General features: G+C 39.0%; 1 protein-coding gene across 3 annotated transcripts in view; it reads right to left on the reverse strand.

Moving 5' to 3' along the window:
* Cad99c (cadherin 99C) overlaps positions 1 to 17945 on the reverse strand; it is a 93695-nt gene that overhangs the window by 31706 nt on the left and 44044 nt on the right. For 2 of the 3 annotated variants that reach the window (XM_072010829.1, XM_072010831.1), the window contains exon 2: positions 8284 to 8359. The exons of the other annotated variant lie outside the window; for it this stretch is intronic. In XM_072010829.1, coding sequence (XP_071866930.1) covers positions 8284 to 8359 — 76 coding nt within the window. The remainder of the gene's footprint in view (positions 1 to 8283; positions 8360 to 17945) is intronic. 3 annotated transcript variants of the gene reach the window in all.

Below are 17945 nucleotides of genomic sequence, written 5' to 3' on the forward strand. Positions count from 1 at the left end.
TAAGACGGATAAAATGTACACTCCGTCGCAATAACTTCGCTTAGATGGATAGAAAATATAGACGGTTTCGAAGAAGCGCACAACCGATCGCGGATATATCGATCGGTGTCGATACTAAAATTCAAAGGAACGAATTTTTAAAAAGCAAACAACACCTGAGCGAAGTTTATCGAAGCCTGTCATGAACTTCCGTGCTAGACGGTTCGATCGCGACGGGTCGTTGAACATTGGAATGGACGAACTGTAGGTACTAGAAACCAGAGGCTTTAGACGGCACGTTACTACTTTACTACCGGACCAGTATTCGCGAGAGAAAGCTAGAACAAGAAAGGTACGTGCAAAAGCAAGTCTACGAGCACAACTTTGATTTTCATTGATAAATTTCCTCCAATAAATTTCTAGAATTTTCCATACTACTACTTATTGTAAATTTATTAAGAAACTTTTGTTATTCGCAAAATTCTCTTACACGAAACGTTGACTTTTTTGAGTAGAACAAACAATGTTTGCGGAATATAAACTTCAATCGTCGTTTAACTTTTCTAGTCTAACTGTCGCTTTTATCGTAGTGAACGGAAAAGCAAACGTTTTGATATTTTGGGTATTTCCATTTACTAAAATGTTAATTCTATCCTTAAATAACACCTATTGTAACATTGTAAAACTCTTATTATCGTGACCTTTTCTGGCAATACACGGGGGCTTCGACAATGCATTCTACCTGAAAATGTTTTCACACGTTCTCTATTTCATATATCTTATAGCTTTTTCCAAATGGCAAACTAGGTCATGAATGTTTATATAACAAAGAGTAATATATACAAGAAAAAACGTGCTACATGGATATCTATGAAACATTAATCGTACCACCACGATAGTCTTTCAAATTTGCGATATCTAGATCGATGTCTGTTCTTTTGTACTAAGAGAAACATCGTTCTACGTCGCGTGAACGTATTTAATTTCGCATCAACGATAACCCTTTACATTTTGTGGTTCTTATATCATGATTTTCGTAATCGTAAAACTGACAAATCCGCAACCTGGCCTTTTACTATTGATCGAGCAATCGTCGCAACGAACACACGTCGAGTTAACGAAAACCTGGCATATGATCCAAATTACTCGACTACAAACCACAAGCGATATACATGTTATACGGTTTAGTGATAGAACGGTTAAAATTATTGAATTTGCGTATACGTTATTTGCCGAAATAGCAATCGTAATCAGAGCTACGCCCAAAGCACTGATGATTCGCATGTCAGACCGAACGTGACTTCGTATCAATGGTGTTTGCGTTAAATAGATGTAACTTTTAGTAATTGCATCGCTACCTCGGTAATTGCAATTGGGACACTGGGGTTCTCTCTTTTTCTCTCTGCTTCTCTCAGTAGGCGCGTTATATGATTTTCGCAGATTGGTTGGCTGTTCGGCGAATGCGCAGATGACGCGCACGAATTCGCAAACGCTGGCCACGCCAGTTGAAACGGTTTTCACGATAGCGAATTCGACGCGGTAAAACGCTAAACGTTACCGTCTCTGTTAACGTTTACAACATCGATTCCCACGATATCCAGCTTGACCATTTAGAGTTAGAGAGTTATGCACCCGGCTGCAACATTTGTCGGCACTCTCGGCACACAACCAGATTGTCCTCCCTCCCTTTCTTCCATCACCTATCCGGCAATTCTAGTTTTCCCCTGTCCGAAACCTCTACTTCTAGTTGCACACCTCTACTTTTCATCTTTCCGCTTATCTGTTATTCGTTATCTATTATTTTGCTCCGTCTAAGCTGTAACGCTGTCTTACACGTTCTGCTACTACGTGCGTAAATATGTAGTGAATAGTTACTGTTTTTTCGTCCAATCGCGGGGAGACGCGATCGTTTGATGTAGCGCGTCAACGGGAGTCGTAAATTCCCGCTACGATTGCACGAATCGACACCACGAGCAGGGCGATCCCCTTATTTCTTTTAGGATAATAGGGGTGATTAGTTTTTAATATAACTGGAATCCACAGTTATAGAATATATATATATTTATTTTCACTAGCCTACAATAATTATTGCGTCGACAGAAATTGGTTGACTTCGTCGTGTCGGAAAGCACAGTAATTGATTAATCCGAAAATGGATCGATTTGATGGATAGGACGCCGAGAACTTGACTTTGATATGTATCGATGTTCAATGAATTCGCGATTTTATCCGTTAGCGTTTAAGACGTGTGCGGTAAGATTTTGGAAGAAAGACTGACTGCCCTAGGATAAATTTCTTGTCCTCTCGGGGAGACGACCCCCTCCGCGCTCCGATCACGCCACCGTTCGCGCCGATGATCACGTATGCCGACTTCTTTGTGTAATTAAAGAACGGATCGAGTCGACGTTTCTGGAACTCGCGGCCGGGCGGCAACCGTGCGCTCGTCGATACATTGTATATCCCGTCGGGGAGATGAAACGATTTGTGTATGACGCTAGAGGACCGCGAGAGACGGTTAGAAACACGATCCATATAAAGCTTCGCGACGTAACAGTTACCATAGAATAGTATGTATAGTATACTATAAAATAGCTACAGGAATTTCATCGTTCTCGTTCCATCGACCAAACACAAATTTTAAACGCTTTAAGAAAAATTATAGCGTAGAATTGAAACGAGAAATCATATTAGATGGCACGTTAACAACGATTAAGAAGATATTAAACCGATGCTTGCAAATGAATGGCTGTCATACATCCTTACGCTGTTTCCGGCAAGTTACCTATATAATACATATATTATATATATTGCACTCTCGCAACGAAGCACGAAACACCTATACATAACCAGTAATTAAGGGTTAAAGGTTCAAGTCAGTATGCTAGATAGGGTAGAAGAGAGGACAAGCTTGTTATACAATCTGTCACCGCGTTAGATCGAACAGAATGTATACGTAAGAGGCAAAAGACGCGCGTGGCGTCAATCGTAGCATATACGAATGCAGTCAACGATAAACCACGGGTAAACATCCACTTGACGTAATTGGCAATCAGCTAAGATAGATTTATGTACGAGAGATTGCACGTGCTATCCTGCCAGCCCCTTCAACATTTCCCTCCGACAAACATTTTTCTTCTTTCCTGTCCACCCGTCGTGGTTCGAACGAACGTTCCGTTAATAAGGTGTACATACATAATCGAAACTTATCATCGATATTTGTATCAAAATGTACAAATATTTCATTAGCAAGAAAACGGTCTCCGAGGAAATAAAACGTAAACTTTTTCATAGAGATAGTTCGCATTCGGCCGTCGACTGCCGAAGCGTGAACACGTGTCTGTCTAGTGCCTAGTGCAGTTCACAATACAAGTGACAAAAGTGAAGTGAAATAAAAATAAAACAAGTGCTTCTAAACTTAATAGTGAACAATCAGACTCTTCTAATCTCCAATCCGAATCATAGTCTCTCGACTAGTTATTTCAATTTGAATTAACTAGCTCAAAGATGGTCCAAACATCTGGAACTAGCTCACTCGAACAAAGCTATAACCGCTTTATTCTCCATCCTCCTGGCAAAAGGACAAACTGTCCCACCTTCCAAACCATACAAATGACAACAAAAAACGCAAGCTAGACTCACTCAACAAAAATATAAATATCTCCACTTACAACAGATTCGAACTACTAGAATCCACATACGACACTATGGATGTAATAGAAACATCACCAAGCCAACAAAAGCAAAAAGCTTCTCCTCCCCCACCAATCTTCATCGATGACGTCATCGATATTCAAACAATGATCGAGTTCATCGAGAACGACATCAACAAAGAAGATTATCAACTAAAAATTAAAAACAATCAGGTTAAAATTCTGCCGTCTAATCCAGACTCCTATAGAAAACTAATAAAGCTGCTAAAAACCCTGAACGCTCAATTCCACACTTATCAACTAAAACAAGAAAGACCCTTTCGAGTGGTACTACGCAACATTCACCACTCTGCTAACTTAGACGAACTAAAATACGAACTCCAAAATCTTGTCTATGAAGTTACCAATATCAGCAATATAAGACACAGAATCACAAAAAACCCACTATCTTTATTCTTTGTTGATTTAAAGCAAAAGCCAAACAACGAAGAAATATATAATATCAACCGATTAATGAACTCGGTAATAAAATTCGAACCATCTTTTACAAAAGAAGAGATAGTTCGGTGTAAAAGGTGCCAGAGATACGGCCACACGCAAAACTATTGCAACCGCAATTACTGCTGCGTCAAATGTGCAGGTCCTCATTTTACAGACCAATGCACTAAATCAGCAGAAACTCCTGCGAAGTGTATCCACTGTCAAGGAGACCACCCTGCGAACTACAAAGGCTGCTCAGCCTACAAGACCTTATATAACAACAAGTACCCAAAACCCAGAGTAAAGAACCTCACGATTCCAACACCCAGCCCACAAAAACTATCTACTCCTTCAATCTCCTATGCTCAGGTAGTTCAAGGAGTACAAAGCAGACCGATAATACATAATGAACATTCCCAAAATATTCCAGTCCCAGTTCCCAGTCCACAAAGCACGAATAACCTCGATAGGCTCGAAAAATTAATCGAACAACAATCAGAGCAATTTAAAAGCTTGCTATCACTGCTTACACTCCTTGTGAGCAAACTACACTGCGACGTAAAATAAAACCATTACACATAGTTCTTTGGAATGCCAACGGTCTAGCTCAGCACAAATACGAACTAGAACTCTTCTTAAAACAACAAAAAATTGATGTAATGCTCATATCTGAAACCCACTTCACCGATAAAAATTACCTAAAAATAAATGGTTATAACTTCTATCATACCCAACATTCCAGCGGAAAAGCCCATGGCGATATCGGAATTATCATTAAAACCAGCATAAAACATTATAAGCTTCCATCATTCCAGAAGGACTACCTCCAAGCCACAAACGTAGCAATAGAAGATTGGCATGGTCCAATCACCACGTCAGCAGTATACTGCCCTCGTAGACATTCTATCTCTAAAGAGGACTTCGATAACTTCCTCGAAGACCTCGGCAATAGATTCATAGCAGGAGGAGACTACAACGCTAAACATACCCAATGGGGCAGCAGACTTATTACAGTAAGAGGTAAAAATCTACTGAACAGTATAATTACCTGACTTATTAGACTTCTTCATAACCAAAAACATCTCGCCAAGATATGTCCAAATTAAATCTTCTGTGGAACTCTCTTCGGATCATTCACCCGTAATAGCAATAATTAACTTAATAATTATTGAAAATCTACCTAATGGCTTTATTCACAACCAACTCACCAACTGGCAACTCTTTAGGGAAATCTTCAATCATACAACATAAGCCTCAATTCGCCTAGAAATAAAAGAAGATATAGAAGCAGCCGCCGAATACCTAAACACCAGCATAGTAAACGCTATCTGTTCTTCCACACCTATGAAGAGCTTCGATAATAAACACGAATATCCCCATCACATATTTAAAAAAATCATAGAAAAACGCAGACTTAGGAGAATATGGCAGAGTCATAGAACACCCGACGACAAGCGCAAGCTAAATAATGCAACAAGAAAACTCACTAAAACCCTTAGAAACTATGGAAACTACTGTTTTCAAAAATACCTTGCCAACCTATCTCCCACAGCTGACTCTAACTACTCACTATGGAAGGCATCCAAGAAACTCTCTCGTCCTCCGCTAACAATCCCTCTAATTCGCTGTCCGCAAGGTGGCTAGACGCGTAGCCCTATACAAGAAGCTAACTTGTTTGCTAGTCATTTAACTAACGTCTTCAAACCATATTCCCCCACTATTTCAGACGAAATAACTGAATACCTACATTCTCCCTTCCAGATGTCTCCTATTGAGTTATAGAATTAAGTCATGAAGTCATAGAATTAATCCGTCGTCTAAATCCCAAAAAAACATCGGGGCATGATCTGATAAGTAACAAAGCCATTAAAGAGCTTCCCATAAAAGGGATTGCAATCATCACTTCCATTTTTAACGCAATTCTCCGCCTTCAATACTATCCGAAGTCTTGGAAAATATCATTGATTACTCTCATTCCCAAATCTAGAAAACCAATACATGAAACCAGCTCTTATCGCCCAATTAGTCTTCTACCCACCTTATCCAAACTATTCGAGAAGATGCTAATGATACGACTCCTTCCTCTTAGAGGATCTAAACACACTGCCAGATCACCAATTCGGTTTCCAAAAGCAACATTCTACGATAGAGCAAATTCATCGTTTAACTCACAAAATCACCCAAGACTTAGAAAAGAAAAAATATTGCACTGCGGTATTTCTAGACATTCAACAGGCATTCGACAAAGTATGGCACGAAGGACTATTGTTCAAACTAAAGAAAATCCTACCACACACCTACTACTCCATCCTAAAATCCTACCTAACCAATAGACAATTCATGGTAAAACACTTAGACGCTATAACCTCAACATTTCCAATAGAAGCTGGCAGTGTCCTCGGACCCCTGCTGTTCAACATCTACATTGCAGACTTACCAACTTCGACAGATATAACCACAGCGACATTTGCTGACGATACAGTCTTATTAGCCTCGTACTCAGATCCGACAATTGCCTCCTCTACTCTCCAGCGAGGTCTCGACTCTATGAAAGAATGGTTCCACAAATGGCGCTTTAAAATCAACGAAAACAAATCCAGCCACAAAACTTTTACGTTACGAAAACAAACTCGCCCACAGGTGACGATAAACAATACACCTATTCCAGATAAAGAGTCAGTCAGATATCTGGGCATGATTCTGGACAGAAGATTGACATGGAAACAACATATCTTAGATAAAAACAAACAACTCAAAACAAAATTTAAAACATTCTACTGGCTCATCGGTCAACGTCCCAACTTAAACACACAAAGTAAAATTACACTGTACAAAGCCATATTAAAACCTGTTTGGACCTATGGAATCCAACTATGGGGAACAGCGAGTAATTCCAACATAGAAATTCTTCAACGATTCCAATCGAAAACCTTAAGATCCCTAATATATGCACCTTGGTACGTCACCAACGAAACGATACATCACGATCTCAAGATACCCACAGTCAAAGAAGAATTATCCAAATTCAGCAATAGACATAGCACAAGAGTTAACAACCACCAAAACCCTCTAATTACTCAACTACTCGACACGTCGGAACAGATCCGCAGGCTAAAAAGACATTACACCTTAGACCTAAGCACTAGATTCAAATAGAATCAAACATACTATAAACACTTATTAACCATGTCATAGTACCACGTCAGATAAATTTACTTAAAATTCTCTAACGAGAATTGATTGTAAAATAAACGCAAATAAAAACATAAAAAAGAAAAAAAAAACAGAAAAATACTTTCAGAAAAATATTTCTTCAGAGGAACATTCCAGAATAGATTTTAAAATAAAATCGGTTTTCTTCAACGGCATTCTTTCTCTTTGAATATGGAATAACTTTCGTTGTGTAAGTACACGAATACGTGGTATTGAATCTTTTAAGCAAAAATAACACAACATTTCACATTTGATATAAAAGACCAAAGTTTAAAAAATATCTTAACTATGTGCAAAACCAATATCGAGTGAACTGAAAGAAAATGTCATACGGTATATAATAATTGTTTATAGTTATCATAGAGAATATACGAATTAAATCATCAGTAAATAAATCATTTTGTTTTATAAAACAAGCATTACCAACATAAAACTGATCAAGGTTGTTTTTTAAGGCGGACTTATTGTTAATCATGTTAACGTGTTCGATGCAGCGTAAGTCACATCTCTTTATTTACTGTATAAATACGTACATTAAGCTATATATAAACTTAAATACCCGTATATATATATTTATGTCGTAAAGAGAAAGTATTTTCGTCGAGTAAACTGAGAAAGTGTTTTATTAAAAACCATTACTTCACTCAAGTCAAAAATTTACATGCGTTCAAAAATATTTCCACTATGAAATACGACAAGTACTTAAAATCGATATAATAAATATTTTATACGATCTTATAAACTGTAACAAAATATAAATGAGAAACTAAAAATTGACTGAAACTAATCAACGATCAAATCTCAATCCTTAACTATTGAATAAAAAATTGATACAAACAGCAAAATAAAAAGTATATATATAAAGACATATGAAAAAATTTGACTCAAGGTTAAAAATAAAATTGTCGTCCGATAAATATTTGAGTATTGGGAAAAAGAGTAACGATTGAACATTATTTACCAGCTTTCGAAGTGACGTTACGAAGGCATAAAAACACGCAGAGTAAGCAGCAAAACCACGCAGTCGTTGTCCTTGCCTGAAAAAGAAATAATGGGATCTCGATAAATTTCTGGCGTCGAACGATACTTCGATGACGATATTCTGTATTAACGTGTTCTAAATTGCTCGATACAGTGCTTTATTTGTACCCCAAATTGCGTGATTTATAATTTCTGATTAAATGAAAGGTACTTAATTATACGTTAATGTAACGATAATAACGCAGAAATACCTCTGGCGCGGATACGAAGTTGGCGCAATATCGTTTATGCAATGGAATCGTTTTACGAACAAAAGCTTAATGTTCGTCACTCGAGACGATTTAAGCCTTAAGCTGCTAAAATCCTACGAGAAACAGTTTATCGAATACCAAGCGCGAAATGCCTCGCAAACAATCAACTCGAATCGTTTCGAAACTATTAATAACGCGTATTTTATCATCCGCTCCCTCCCGATTGGCTTAAGAAGGAAAACAGCGCAAAAAAATAGCAGCATGTGTAGCTGAGAGTTATTCGAAGCTCTTCGGAAAGAGTGAAACGCAGAAACTACAAGGTAAACAAGAGAAGTAAACAATAATTAAAATCTGCGTGGAAGGAGGTCGTAGAAACTGTATCGTAAAACGTGTAAATTATTATGTAAAGGAGGGACGGAATAGATAGAATAAGGGATGGAAAGAAAAAAAAACGGACGGTCGATTCCTATTGCAATTGCGATCTACGAATTGTTCCTCTTTAGGTCGCATATCGACACGACGGTTTAAGAAGTATTAAGTAGCTTCGTTCGAAGCCCTGACGTGTGCAAATTTACGTGTGTAACAGGTATAGGACACGTGAGAGGAAAAGAATACCTAACAAGGTATAGCGCGGAACTCGCATCCTGTCTCATATCCCCCGTCGCTCACGTTACCAGGCAGAATTTCATAAGGAACAGGTTCAAAAAGAGAACTAACGCTTAGCCCACGTGGGGTCTATGCTAATGCTATATTGATGCACGGTATGTAATAAGGATGTTTGTGACGCTTATAAATGTGCTGGACGAAGGGAAACAATGTTATCGGTATCGTGTGATCTTCGCTCGCATACATTCGGACCCGAGGTGTTTCCGTCACCTGGACGCGTGCGCGTTCTCATCAAACGTGTCTACACACTGCAACGCCTCCTCCTTGCCGGACTATCGATAATGGCCAACATTTTGTGGCCAGTTTACCCCTGCCGCCCATCTCTCTCTCTCTCTCTCTCTCTCTCTCGTTTGTTTTCGGCCTTCTGTTTTTTTCTAATCTTTCATGTACTTGGATACATACGATTCAACAGAGCCATGTCACGATTTAAATACCGTCACAGCGCTATCAAGTTGTTACGTAGCGACGAGACACGAATATCTGGTATCAGGATAGAAAATATCCTTTTGGAAGTGTATGTGAATCGCGATCGAACGAGGCTGTCTTACTAAAATACTTTCGGCTGCCTACGATTTTAAGATTGACGCAACGCGAGCAGTAGAAAGTCCATTGAACGAGCAAGATAAGTAGAGGCATGAGTACGTTGCGGTCTTATACCGCGTCCGTGGCTTACAGCGGCGTGTCTAGTAAAGCTGCTTCGATAATTTGGCGTCCTTCCTTTGTTTACGCGAGTTTCTCTAGTTAACTAGGTATTTTATTTAACTTTAACTTATTATTAACTTTTCATATTTTCGACTTGGCGTACATCCAGTCGTCCCTCTTGGAATGGAAGGTCCAAGTATGCGCCATAATTTCCAAGAATTACATTATTAAAATCGTCGAGGATGCCAGAAAGGATCGATGAACGAGACAGGCTATGATTTAGTAGCGCATAAACATTACCGCCAGCGTGTTATTAATAGACAGCGAATTAACAGGATACAAGTATTTCATGAAGAGTGATAGAAAGTTAAAAGGAATAGTTATATTTCGAAGGAACAGCGACTTTTTTCTTGGATCCAAGCCCAGACCGCGGTATTTCCATATTCTATTTATTTATCAATCGCGCTTACCGAACGCATTGCGAGTTTTTAAATTTATTATTTGCTCTATTAGCAATACATTTTTATCGAATTCATCGTGTGGCCTTGTAAATAAAATTTAACACAGTCCAATGCGCGTTCGGTCGGTTTAACTATGAAACGTTACGCTTCGATTATCTCGAACGTTCTTCAATTACCTGAGAATAATTAAAATAATACGAATCCGTACTCCGTACCACTATAGTAACGAGCTCGTAATACGGTATTTAGACATTCGTATCGCATATTACGTTCGAAATAGAATTCTGCTACACCACGAATGGGAATAAAATTCATTATCCAAAACGTATGGAATTACTTATTTACTTGTACGTGCGTCACCGTTATCTCGAAAATTATACAGGGATACGAGATTTCAATTCGTTGAAAGAATTCTAATCAACTTCTCATATGTAATCATCCCACATTCGCATTTTCAGGCTTTAACGCGTCTCCCGTTCGTTCAACCGCTTTAACGCTATCAGTTTCATCGAATCCTCCCTATTAAAGAGTACATAAATGTGTGAAGCGAGTTTCGCGGCCACTTCCCTGCGTGGGCGACGAGTTATTACCGAGTTCTGAACGCCTAACGTGAAAACATAGCCCCATCCGCCTCTCTATTATTTATCAAATACTGAGAAAATTCAATACGAATTTTGTTCGCGATAAAAGTCTATTTGCGTGAAATATTCGCGGCCAGGTAAGACTCGTCGATGATTATTTTTAGAATATTCCTATTGTATGAATATTTTAAATTTACCTTGTACCGATCACAGCGCTAAGTACAGCGTATACATATTTACATCGATATAAATATGTACAAGCGATATCGCTAAGCTCGTCTTGACTCGATAAACAGGATATAATAAAGGAGAATCTTAATAAAAATATCAACGAATAACATGCGTTTATTTACCTTTTTCAATTGTTTCGCTAATATAATCTTTCCTTCCGGCGAAATTATACATTTTCCAATTGATCACGAACGTTGACACGACGAAACTCTATTCTACGCTACCACCTTAACGAATGGACGCGTTCTTTTTCTTTTTTTTCAACGATGTTTGACTCCGATAATTTCACGATACAGTGTAACAACGATGGATAAACGTATAGCATTTAAACTTACCGAAACGTTTCGGCACAATAATTCTCCCACCAAATCTGTAACTTTTTCCTAGTAAAAGTCACGAAAGTCAGGATTACACGATTACGCGATACAGCGACTTCACTCCATTCACAACACGTTTCTACAACAGCAGAATTACTTCACTTTCTACTATCTGCCTTATTAATCGTGAAAGTATGACCGTTTCTTGAATCAGTGCTATCTAAGTCGGAAGTAAACCGTGGTAAAATGTCAGGGAACAACTTTTAATAAGATCTCGCACGTTCTAATCCATCTTTCGATATATACCCGCTTGATTTATCGCTTGATACTAACTCGACGCAATGACAAAAAATCGATATACCCAACGAAAAGGTAAATATGTAGCTAAAATTTACAAGTTTTTGGACGATGTACGATTAAACAACTTCATTCGACGAACAGCCCGGTTCTTTGACGCTGATAGAGGAATAGAAATAGATACCAGAGAAGACAGAAGCGAGAAACGTATAAAGGCGAACGGAATAGAAAAGGTCAGCGTCAATCTGAAATGTCAGACGTTAGACAGAGTCAACGTAAACTCGATGCGAAACAGAAATTTGACGCAAGACAACCGTATACGTAATTCCATTACGATCCATTTTTATACTTTCTCTCGACGAACGAAACAGCAATTTCTTCGTTCTTTCGTTTCATCCGTTGCTTGCATTTAATCAGCTTCCATTGCCATTTCCTAAATAAAAATGGTCTTCGAATCTTGCTCTTCTTATCCTCTTTACTTACTTTATACTTACTTACTTTATAAGAAAATAACTTCTAACAAATTATTACATCTTTATGAAAAATTTATTTCTATAGGTCTACTTCTACTCGGAAGAATTTATGGTAGCACGTTTCGTTGGATAAATGACAAAACGCAGTGTTGAATGATTTCTGAGGAATGATATCGAGGAAAGCTAGTGCAACGTGGCTGGCAGTTTTACAAGGTTGCGATTACTGAACGTGACTGCAGAAAACGATATAACGCGTATACGGACCGAAACAACGATGTTGTTATGACTATCGGTCTGCATAACGTACCGCCGGACGCGTTGTGTGTAATATGCATATCCGAGTCGTCTGTTACACCGAACGGACGAGAATGCACCTGCTCCTCGATGCGAACTACGTGCTCGAAGAAACCTCGCGAACGATTAACCCCTCCCCCCCCTCTTACCCTCGCTCTTCCGTTCCGAATACATTTGCTGCTAAAAACGATGGGCGAGCAAGACGAACGATCTACGTATACGTATACCGCAGCTAGAATAGGGGGTGCGGTAGTTCTGAATCAACGAACTAGCCTCTAATTATCGCTTCACGTAGATTACCACGTGGTATCTTCGAATCTAACGCACCTTTGAACTCTACTTCGACGTCGAGACCGCTTTCTATCGCTCTAATAAGTTTTAATAACTTATTATTATTTAATAATGTTGCCTACATTGGGCAAGAATAATTTTGTGCCTTTCTCTCACGTCCGTCTTGTTCTCTTTTGTTTGGATCCTTTCCATAGAACCGAGTACTTCAATTCTTAAGTATGTTCAACTTTTTACCAGGTAGGTACTACATATAACATATACGTATATTTAGAAAAAAATATAGAAGAAATACCGATGTAAAGATACGATACACAAAATGTATACAACATTGCATATCTATTATTATCCGTTCTTAAAATAATCGTTCGAAAACAAAATATATCGTTCCTTGTCAAATTATGTATACCAATTTAAAATTTGGAGCCGATAGTAAACGATATATCTCCATCTAGACATTATCTATTTAACGTAAAATAAGTACATCGATCCGTTAGATTTTATCTAAATTTCACAGCCTGCGGACATCGTCGATCCTGACGATTCTCCCGGGAAACTGTCGATACAGGATACATTATCAGGGAAGAGAAACGGTGGCCTGGCCATAGCGTAGGGAAAGAAGAGTGGAAGTCAGCCACTGATTATTTATTGCTTATTATGATACGCCAGTGGCCTCGTCAACCGTGGAATCGTGGCAACCGTGATCAAGATACGGATAAGATCGTGACCACCGCCTACGATTTATTAATTACCGTCTTGCTGATCCCTACGTTTTATTTAAACCTTGATGAATAATATATGCTCATACGTAGACGTGACAAAGTGGAAGGAACTGCCAAGTAAATCGCGCTTTATCATCGTGCGTCGACCGCTCTTGCAAATCCTAATACTACCCGAGTGGATGTTTCGTTCAAAACATGCCCTTTGCTCATTTTTTACCTACCTCCGGACAACGGCAGAACAACCTATATCTCAGAAAAACTTTAGTCGGCTGTCAACACCTTCTGGCGATTGAACTTATACTAATTTTCGTACCTTGCCGTTACGTCATAACATTATATCAAATATTTCGCTAGCTCGCTCAACGATACATCACAGAATATTCGTTAAAAGGAATTGTTAAAACAATCGCAGAAAAGAATAACGAGCATTGGGTCACGATTGCTTTGCGAACATCGTTTCTAATTTATAATATACGAATATCGTTGAAAGGAGTAATCGTAAGTAGCGGGTGTCGTAGTGAAATAACGTGGGAAAAGCGACTATTAAAACTCTAATGTCTCTGACAACATAAAACATGTACCATTCAAAATCCTATAAAACGATATGATCGGAAGAGCAACCTTCTACACATAAAAACCAGAAGGAACGACAGAGTGCATCGAGAAGGCAGCTAGAATTTCTGTAATCGCGCGATTAGACCAAGCTGCGAACGTTAATTTTATCCAGTTAGCATCACGGTTGAGTCAGTCGAATGCGCGACACCGCAAAAACCGGTCGCCCGGGCGCTACAAGGGAAACGATGTTCAAGTTCTGCATCGAATCGTTTAATTCGAGTAACTCGAAAAAGCTAGACATTTTCCGTTCCTAACTCGTACACACCGTAATGAATCACAGTGGTTGCTTCGGTTTGAAATTACACAAGTCAATTTATCTCGACACTCGCCAAAATCAGGTCAACGCGATACTTGTAACCTTCCCAAACGAGAGATCGTTCTTGCGAAGATCCTTCGTAGGAAGCTGGAATATCTGGCAGCGAGGTTGTAATTGATCCGCGGGATTCTCTTACGAAATAAATCATAAAGAAAAGAAGGGAAAAGAGATCGGTGAAACGAAAGGGTCGGGCCGATTCAGTCCGGTCGATGCGCTCGATACATTAATCTGCAGTCACTGCGCGATCTTTCTTCGATTGTTCGTAATGCAATCTGTGTTTTATTCTTACTTTTCTTTCGGTTCTTTTCCTTTTTTCTTACTTAACGCCAACGCCGGTAATTGAATCGATAATAGTAATTTATGGCACCAAGATTGACACCGTTAAAAATGTCAGGTCAATTTCGATTAATGTCTCTTGTCTGTATTTTATTTCTATTATCATTATGCATCGGGAGAAAGTAACGTTGCGTTTTAATACTTACGGCTACTTAGGTTTGTAATAGCTTTTACGATCGCCTTATTGTTATCCGCTATCAGATTACTATAATGGATTATACAGAAATATAAAAATGAAAAAAAAATTAAAAAAAAGATATTAGAAATTCGTACAAATAAAATGTAGATATTCGGAAGAATCGGCAGCGTTAAATGGCGAATCGAGTTCGATAAGAAACGTTTGTTATATAAAGACTGAAAATTATATGCATCGTAATTAATTTTACTAGTATCCGATCGACAAATTCGTTGAATGAAATTTCTCGGCACAGGCGTGGAGCAGGCGGCAGTAATAATACGATAAACAGCCACCTGAACTTACCGTTACTCGATTAGTTTATTACAACAACAACCGAATTTGAATACGAGTTACCGAGCTCTGGCATTAGGCCCATTACATAAGAGAAGCGAACAAGTGGGGGTTCCTGGCGGTGCATCCCAGTATTCGGCGTGCAGTTGCACTGCACAGTCGATCGCGATAACGTATACCAACGTGATGTAGGTATATTTCTGATTAGTCCACTACCGCATTGCCAGCTGTTTCCGCTTGGTTTATAGTGTGTCAACAAATTGCAAGCGGCTGCGCGTTATTCATAGTACAGGTTATTGAATAATCTGTATTTAAACCCAGACACATATTTTACACCGCGTGTATGAGAGCCAAATATATCGCGGATAAAATATATCAATGTTTGAAAAGTGACGGCTTGCAAATGCGTGCACACATCTAAGATATTTAAAACGTAACATATGTATCGTATATATGCATACGTAGATAGAGAAATCGAAATATAAGTTCTTCAACAGAATTTAAGAAATTTTTGGGAAAGTTACTAAAAAATATCACTTTTAAAAATTTTAATTTTTGTTAATAAATTTTAATCAATGCACACGTTACTCTTGTATCCTTTCCGCCACTTACGAGAAGAAGGCGTATTATAACAAGATCATAAATGAATTATCTAGTTATCGGAAACACGAAAGATACGAAAGCACGACGTCGCCTTTCAGCATCTTTCACCAATGGTAACAGACTGGACAAAAATCCAAGGACAACGAGAGCCAGTCGTTGATCCTCGCGGTACGTGACACTGAGACTAATGTAAACAGCGCAGCGGTAGTGCATTAACCAACCTAGATCCTTGTTAATGGCTAATGACCAAGCAACTGCCTAATGGCTATGCGAGACGATAACTAACTCACTTTAGCAAAATCCCGGTGATTTGATGACTAGATCGTTTGGATATTTTCGCAGCCCGATTCACAGTGATTCGCGTGAATAAAAAATAGATGATCTCTCGTGAACGAACGAAACGGAATGAATGTCGAACGAGAACGGAGATCGAGAGCGGTTGAAGTCGACGGGTCCGTGGAAAGAGGTAATTTGGAATTCCTGGTAAAATATAGATTATCGGGAAGAAGTTGATGCCGGCGGACGTGATCCTATGCTGAACGGAGTACCGTCCTCGACAGCCTGTCCAGAAGAAGAAACACTTGGACGAATAACGGAATCGCATCTCGGACAACGTCCCATGGCCGACGGTAACGAGCAAGACAAATACTTTCATCGCTGAGCCTGGTTGTCGGCGGATCGTGATTGGATTTTGCGAGCAAAGTTAGAGTCTTGCGATCTAACGCGACAGATACATTCACGCGCGACCCACTGGAAAACAGCACGCTTACGCGTCGTAATAAAAGTGATATTGCAATCGCATTGAACATAATTGTGCCAGCTAGTGAATGGCGATCGTGAATTAATTTCGAAAAAGCCTTTATAATCTAAATAACGAACTATTTGAATTTACATTTTACAGAGGAAAGAGAGAGACTACGATAAACGTAATCGTCTCTCGTTCTCCGATGAAAAAGTTTTCTAATTTTAAAAAGAAAATCGTCGCTAAAATGCAAGTTTTCCCATGTAGATTTTAATAATTAATATAAGAAGGGAACGAACGAGTTTTATCATCACCTTTATATATAGATGTATAGTACGTATGTTACGTTCGTATCTATCGTTAATTAAAATAGTTCGTTTCGTTAATCGAATCGTGACAAGTAGGGCCGCGTGCCACGAATATGTCTCTGGAAATATGCTGGCCAGAGTTGCGTTAAACATCAGCTACGAATGGCCAAAAGAAGAAGTTATTAAAGGAGAAGAATTAGAATGCGTAACAATAAATCTGTGCCATGGCGTGGCAACGAGGCAACGGCGAGAAAAGATGTCATGCGTATGAAAAAGCGAGAAAGGAGCGACATAAGGATGGAAGGCGGAAGCGATTCGATTTGCGGATATCGTACTACTAATTAACCGGTATTCGTTACCTGAAATTAGACTAAACGTAAATCCCTAGCATGTCAACGCGATTGAACGCGCTCACGCTGTATCGCGTTTTCTTCTTTGTTTTATCGCATTTTCTTTTCGTCCCTTTCATACCTGCTTTTCTACCGCGAAACGATCTCGTAACTTACGATAGCGTGAGACTGAAAATCCTGTTCTCCAGGGAATCGCTCTTATTCTTGGGAACAATAGCTCGTCCCCGATCGTGTCTAGCTAACTCGAACGTACGTACTAAGATATCGCGTAATAACCGTACTCGCGTAGACGCGAGTCACCTGGATTTGCGGCCGATCCGTGACCGTTAATTTTTATTGTTCCCGTTGTGATCCTGTTCGCTACGACAATGCAAGGAAACGGAGGGCCCTAATTTCCTTTCGTTCTCTCGACACGAGTCTTGGCACAAGTACCTTCCAGAGATTATACGCGTTTGCTCATTTACGGTACCGTGTTACGGGATTGTTTCATTACATTAATTTCTCATCGTAATTGAAAAAAGAAACAGTAACTTTGATTAAATTTTTATCGTGCAACGATCGTACAACGACGATAATACGTGATTCGTATATTTTCTATTCTAAAGTTATCCGGGTCAACTTGAAAGTAATCTTTGATTCGAATCGCGAATAGCAAACCCTAATATATTTAAGACTACGGA

The sequence above is a fragment of the Bombus fervidus genome, chromosome 9 (genome assembly GCF_041682495.2).
Source record: "Bombus fervidus isolate BK054 chromosome 9, iyBomFerv1, whole genome shotgun sequence".
Taxonomy (NCBI): Eukaryota; Metazoa; Arthropoda; class Insecta; order Hymenoptera; family Apidae; genus Bombus; species Bombus fervidus.